Source organism: Diabrotica undecimpunctata, chromosome 1, assembly GCF_040954645.1.
Source record: "Diabrotica undecimpunctata isolate CICGRU chromosome 1, icDiaUnde3, whole genome shotgun sequence".
NCBI lineage: Eukaryota > Metazoa > Arthropoda > Insecta > Coleoptera > Chrysomelidae > Diabrotica > Diabrotica undecimpunctata.
In genome coordinates this window covers 115,774,815-115,782,714 of record NC_092803.1, presented here as the reverse complement: position 1 = coordinate 115,782,714, position 7,900 = coordinate 115,774,815, and the positions used below count along the sequence as shown (strand labels likewise).

At 28.3% G+C, this 7,900-nt stretch overlaps 1 protein-coding gene across 1 annotated transcript; it reads left to right on the top strand.

The window, feature by feature from the left end:
• Nucleotides 1-7,036: 7,036 nt before the first annotated feature.
• LOC140434526 (uncharacterized) lies at nt 7,037-7,498 on the top strand. The gene has a single exon (XM_072522863.1). The coding sequence runs from the start codon at nt 7,037-7,039 to the stop codon at nt 7,496-7,498; it is 462 nt and encodes a 153-aa protein (XP_072378964.1).
• The last annotated feature ends 402 nt before the right edge of the window (nt 7,499-7,900 follow it).

Sequence of the window (7,900 nt, the reverse complement as noted above, 5' to 3'; positions counted from 1 at the left end):
CAGAAATGGTAAAATAAGGTTAATTCATTTGCTTCATCGAGTTAGAATCTATAGAGAAGCTATGAGCATATTAACGTGTATATTAAAAACGGCGTCAGAAGGTGTGGTTAACAATCATACCAATATGGCGGTGGGATCAGTGCTGGACTCGATAATATAAGAACTACTATACAATTATAATTAGTAATTCAGAAGATTTAAACATAATCTAAAAAAGTGCAATACAATGATTTATTCAATCAAAATTAAAGGAGTGGCCATTGGGTAGGTATTAAAAAATGATGATGTACACTAAATTCACTAACTGCGTGAGTATAAAAAATATAGGAAAAAAATTGATTAAAACGTAGGAATACAAGATGTGCATTGATTAAAAGTGTAGCGTAATAAATGCCACTGTTAGGCTGTGGAGAAGTGTGCTTAATGGAAGATGGAAAATGCTTTGATCATTGGCAACACGGTTACACAAATAAGGGTACTACGGTATGGGCTTCAGTCTGGTAGAGGTGTCTAGGTCGCGGTTCGACAGAGCTAGACTACAAGAAATTCGCGAGTGAGGTAAATACACGTAAGAGAAGAAACTTTTGGGCACCACCCTATTTTTGAAGGAACAGGGAAACCTAGTAAATACTAGAATGGATAGAAAATTAGATAAGAGCATTGTGAAAGATATAAAGTAACGAGAACGGAAAGAAAAATAAGACAAAAAATACGAGAAAGATACAGATGGTTCCAAGACGGGAACAAAAAGAGTATAAAAGAGTAATTATATTCTGCCGTAAACAAAAATATGACATATATAAAGAATAATTAATACAATCAAATAACAGTGTGTATCTAAAAGAGATAATAATATAAATAATATCTTAAAGGGTACACTAAATATACGGTATGAATTAAAAGAAATGCGTTCGTTTTACAAATTATGTATTTGAAACCTTCAAATTAACTGAACGCTGGCGCTGTGCATCGTTCGTTACATACTTGACCAAAAATTAGTTTAACTAACAAAGTTAGAAAAGTTGTTATTAAACAAAATACAATGAATATCTGCCAAATATCACAATCGAAATACTGTCTAGAAATAAAAAAATTATGTTACCGTATTTAATATTGAAATTTTAAGATATTTAGATTCAAAATATTTGAGTACTCTCAAGAAAAGCATGCAAAAACTATATCGGAATATGATTCTGTTAAAGTTCAATTATATACAATTACTAATAAATAAGACAAAAATACATATATACTTATACAGTAAATATTATTAACAATTCGGCTTTTTATCACCGTACTTATATTATCAGTAATTCTCCATCGTCAAAAGGAAAAATTTAGTATTATACGACGATACATTACTAAACTTGAGTCAGTAGTATCTCTTATCATAAAACTTTCGGCTTTTGTTTGATTTGAGATGAAACCTAAAAATACAATTATATGCATCACTAAGCAGTAATAACAAATTTATATTTTAAATAAAAAAATATGATTAATGAACTTAAAAATATTATAAAAAGCTTAGAAATTGTTTATTAGTATCTTTATATTCTGTGTATTCATTATTTCTATTTTATTGAAAGTGGATGTTTTAATTGCTATTTTGTAAACTTTTAAAAATAGTCAATAATGACCTCAAAGTTAATCTGAGAAACTGATTATAAAATATTCTAAAAACAACAAACGTAAACAATCATACATGACCTAGCACAACGATCATAACAATATGGCCGAAGTGAGGTCGTTTTTAGTCACGTGATGCCCTCCCTATAGATTCTAACTCGATGATTTGCTTATTACTAACGGCGGGTTGACACGATCCAAGTGTACTTGGTTAAAGTCTGCTTGGACGTTGCGCGCGCAACACTTGGAAGCTACTTTTACAAGCTACAAGTACACTTTTAACAACAAGTTCTATCCAAGTTAGGTAGGAAGCTAGTCAACGTCCTTGGATCCAAGTAGTGTGGTATTGTAAAATTAAAATGTCGTCGGTGTCGAAAAATCGAAAACGAGAAGTAAACACAAAAAGAAAATGGTCTGAAAGGGAGAGTGTTAAATTCATGGAGTTATACGAAGCTAAGGAAGCATTATGGAATTTACGGATAAAGGAACATAAAAATAAGGATTCTAGAAGTGCGGCATTTTTTCTTTTTTATTCGTTTTTTCTGGATTTCAAGCTCATGTATCAACATATTAGCAACCATTGGAACACATTTCATAATCACTTCCGCTATCTTTACAAGGGTTATTTGACATCCAAGTCGTTTAACCGTAGCAACCAACTTGGTACAACATAGACTCATAGACAACATAGACTCAATATGCAGGATCCAGAGGAAGAAATTTCCACACTTAGTAATTCTCAACATGTTACTCCTCTATCCAATACATCAAATTTATACTCTAGTGCTGTGAAACAATCTTACAAAAAATTTCCAAACAAAAAAAGCCATTTTGTTCAATTCTATATATATATATATATATATATATATATATATATATATATATATATATATATATATATATATATATATATATATATATATATATATATATAGATATATATATATATATAGATATATATATATATATATATATATATATATATATATATATATATCTATATATATATAGATATATATATATATTATTGTGATATTTATAGTCTTGGTGCGCCAAGGAATAATTAGCTAATTAATTTTTTTGATTAATTAAAATTATTTAAATGATATGATTATGACTCTATCACAATTTTTAATTCTTTTATCTCAGGGTTAAATTCGTGCTTCAATATCTATGCTATTACATGTGAAAGGTAAGGTCCAGAGAATACCGGAATAATAAAAAACACATATGATCTAACACGATATATTGAAATAAAAATAATGAAATAATTCACACTCAAAAGTTTTCAATAAACAAATCTCATATAAGGATTCTCCAAATTTTGTTCTCCGTACGTGAACAATCAAAAATTAATGGTACAAACAATATTAATTGAAATCTCAAAATCCCAAACTATTCTAACTCTCCTAATCCAAATATTTATATCCTTTCTAAATTACGTGTAAAAATTGTGTTATCAATAAAAGAAAAAAAACTGCAGAAAACAAAATTATCTCTCTCTGATGATGAGTGGTCCAAATCCTTGTTCCTTGTAGATTATATTATCTCCTCTCAACCGCTCCCTATGTAATCAGCAATCTTACATCAGATTGTTGCAAGTATATCGTCCTTAATGATCTCCTTCAAAAGCACAAATCATTCAAATTATGATAGCCTTTCTCCTCTTGATAAACTGAATCTCTCGTTGGCCCGAGTGAAAAATTGACTCTTGGAATATCTTCTCTTTACGATAAACTGAATCTCTCGTTGGCCTGAACAGTGACTCTTGGAATATAAGTAGAGAAATATGACTTACAATATTTTGTTGTTTCAGCTTCTGTCAGATACACTAACTCCACAAAAACTCACTAACATTCAACACTACTGCTTGCTACATTTCGGGAACCGACAGAGAACAAACACTGTTCTTTCTTGAAGACTTGGAAACCAACTGCCTATATTTTCTCTCTCCTCAATCTAGCTAAACTTTCCTTATCCCACCTTTTTCAATCTCCGCCAATCAAAACTCGTCACAATTCCCCATTTTTTCATTTCGATAACAAACAAATTTTTACCTATAATTATAAAATTTCCTAAAACTTATTTACAAATATTATTTTCTATAATTCTTAAAACTAACAAAAACCTCTTTCTAAAATATCTTCTATTGTCTTTAATCACTGCACTAATGTATTTGTAAAAACCCGTTTCAATTTGTCTTTTGTTTCACTTAAACTTATGCGGGTCAACTGAAGTATTACAAAGAAATAATTTATGTAAAGCTTACTTTTTGTTTAGTACAGATAATCCAAGAATTTAATAACTTTCCTTCTTAGAAATGTTTGTTGGTTATACTTTCTGAATTATTTTAATTTTTTGTTGAACTTTGAAATATTTTAAACAAACCAATATTTTCTTGATTTTACATATCATAACAATATATATATATATATATATATATATATATATATATATATATATATATATATATATATATATATATATATATATATATATATATATATCCTCTAAAATAACAGCTGAACTGGTAGATGAAAAAGGGGGGTTGAGGTTAATTTGGTATACAGCTGATTAAAAGCCAAGTGTACTCTGTTTAACAATTCATTATATTTCGCCAATTTTCATTGGCATCATCAGATGAGAGCTACAATTATTTAAAACATGGTAAAATACAATTTAATAATAGTTTGTTGTTTATATAATATTATTTAAATAATAACATTTACCGAACTAAACGTTGTGTCTGTTTTATTTTTAATTTAAATTGTATTTGTTTCCTATATTTTAATTTGTAATCAACATCAACTACAATCAACATTATTCCAACAAAAAAAATTTTACTTGATGGTATTAAAATAAATCGCACTGCCATTAACCTCAATTAAGTAAGTATATAAACAACAAACTATTATTAAATTGTATTTTACCATGTTTTAAATAATTGTAGCTCTCATCTGATGATGCCAATGAAAATTGGCGAAATATAACGAATTGTTAAACAGAGTACACTTGGCTTTTAATCAGTTGTATACCCAATTAACCTCAACCCCCCTTTTATATATATATATATATATATATATATATATATATATATATATATATATATATATAAATACGTTCAAATTATCGGGTAAAGTGGTCTGTAATAAAAATCTTTCTTTTTTCTAAATTACTCAATATTTCGCCATTTATTTAAAAGCTTTCTCAGGAATGAACTAGAACAATTTGAACATTGCAAAAAATGGCGTACAAATACATTTTAAAACACTCACAGAATTTAAAAGATTTCGCAAATAAAAACTGACATTGAAGTATTTGAAATATTGAATGTCAAGATTAAATTGTCTTAAGCACGTTCGTTACAGCTATACGATAAAAAATTAAAATTATTTCAAATGTAAAAATAAAAATAACAATAAAAGAAAAGTTAGAAGAATAATATTTCTTTGATGAATTATTAAGGTTAGTTAGTTAGTTAGTTACCACTTTACCCGATAATTTGAACGTATTTATAAATTATTTTATGGTCGAAATAATCACTTCTAATATATATATATATATATATATATATATATATATATATATATATATATATATATACATATGTGTCGGTGCGTGCGATGTATACATGTAGAAGTAATATGCAAAGTACCATATTGCAACAAAATTTTTAATTGTAACAGTTTGGCCCAAACTGTTAAATTACTTCTCAGTAACAAAATTTGTTAAATTAAAGTCAAATTGTATCTAATTTAGTAGGTGTACGCTATACAATATCTTGTTTAACTTCAAGATGAATTAGTTTTTAGACCAAGTTTGATAATTGAAGTTGTACGACTAATACGTGCAAGTTGATTAAAGTTTAATTATTTTAGTGTTCTAATTATTTTGCTAGTAAGGGGAAAGTCGTAGTTTGTAGATAAAAGTTTAGTTATCAATGCAATACAATTTATATACATATATTTTTATTAATATATATATATATATATATATATATATACTGTTAAAGAAAAAAAACATATGCAATTGATTGTTTTATGATCTTTAATGATAATGATCCTGAATGATTCTGATAATTAAAAAAAAATAAAAAAGTAAATAATAAATAAATTAAAAAAATTAAAATTAAAATTTAAAAAAAAAAAACTAAACTAAAAAGACTACATTTTTAAAAAGAAAATATAGTCTGTCCATTGAATCTGAAATTAAGCAGCTTCCTTCTATAGACCAGAATAAATCAAAGATAGCGTCACAGATTCACGCACTGGAAATTGACTTGATTAAGTATATAATTTATAAACTAATAATGAGAAGTAATCTTTTATAATTAGCCATTTTACGTTGTTAGCCACCTTCGAAAGAAAAATCTTGCGACACATATATAAGGGCACAAAAGAAAACGGAATATGGCGAAGACGATACAACTCTGAACTATACAAAATATACCAGGATCCGGATATTATTATAACATTCATCAAAATAGGACGGCTGCGTTGGATAGGACATGTAGAGAGAATGGAAGAAGGCGAAATACCAAACAAAATATTCAAACAGATGCCAGTAGGAAAAAGAACAAGAGGAAGACCGAAACTGAGATACTTAGAACAAATAGAAAATGATATAACAACCTTAAAAATAAAAAACTGGAGAAAAAAAGCACGAAACAGATGGGAATGGAGAAGAATCCTAGAACAGGACAAGACCCAAAAAGGGTTGTCGAGCCAGTGATGATGATGATGAATCTTTTATAATGTCTATATTTACATTTTCTATATTTATATTGAAATAAATATATATTATTCAGAATAATAAGAAAAATACAAAAAAGAAAAAGAGAATTAAGAAAATGACAAACAACATTGAAACATGGAGGACGCTCCTCGAAACAGGAAAAATGAAAGAACTAGCGAAACAGTAAAAACAATACAAGATAGATATTGCAGGAATTCAGGAAACCAGATAGGGAGAAACCAGGAAACTAAATGGAAAAATCGAAAAGCAAAAATTATACAGTGTGGTATGAGGGCGAAGAAAAACAGGGATTGGAGGAACGGCTTTTATGCTGATAGGAGAAATGAGAAATAAAGTTATGGAATTTAAACCCATAATTAATAGAATAACGTACATAAGAGTAAACAGCAAACCGAAAAAATTGTCCATAATAAATGTCTATGCACCCACAGAAAACAGTGACGACTTGACAAAACAGCAGTTCTATGAAACACTAGAAGAAAACGCCGAGAAAATCTCGGAAGAAGATACATTAATTTTTATAGGAGATTTCAACGTCCAAATAGGCAAAGAAAATTGCTTTAGAGAGGTAGCAAGTGTCAGTAGCAAGAGGTAGTCAATATATAACACATCATACTATAGTGAAGAAAGACTTTGTAATTTAGCAGCGGTATTAAACATGGACATAAGTAGCACGAGATATAAACACAAAGACATACACAAAATAACATGGATGAGACCAGTAGGTCTAGAGGAAAATCAAATAGACCATGTATTGATTAAAAAGATGCAGAAACAATCGATAAATGACGTTAGATCTTACAGAGGGGCCAACATAAATTCGGACCATATGCTAGTGATTACAAAATGTAAAATAAAAACAACGAAGAATGGAAGGCGAAAAGCACAGAGAAAATGGGACGTACTTAAATTGAAAGAGAAAGAAGTAAGAAGAAGATTTGTACAAGAAGTAAATACAGAGATGCAGTTTAGAAGCCCAACAAATGGAACATTTAAAAAAATCAAACAAGGAATAAACAATGCAGCAGAGAAAGTGGTGGACAAAATGCAAAATATAAGAAGAAATAATTGGTTTGACGATGAGTGCAAATTAGCAGTAGAAGAAAAGAATAGAACATGATTAAAATGGTTAAGTACAAGCAAAGAAGAGGAACGAGAAAAATACAAAGATCTGTTGTTGTTTGTTTGGGTTTATATGACTGTACAAAGATCAAAGACAAAAGACCAAAAATTATTTAAATCGAAAAAAAAATCAAAAACTAGATATGAACGAGATAGAAACACAAAAAAAGACACAAATCAAAACCATTGTACCAATGCTTAAAACTAGGTAACCGAAAACGGACAGCTAATATAGTTATAGAAACAAAAAAATGAAAGAAGTATTTCGAAGAAATATATCAAGAAACAGATAGAGAAGAAGAAAAAAAAACAATAACGAACACAGAACAAGATGATGAAGAAAAAGAATTGATCTATACCGAAGTAAAAAAAATATGCAAACTTAAAAACGGGAAAACAG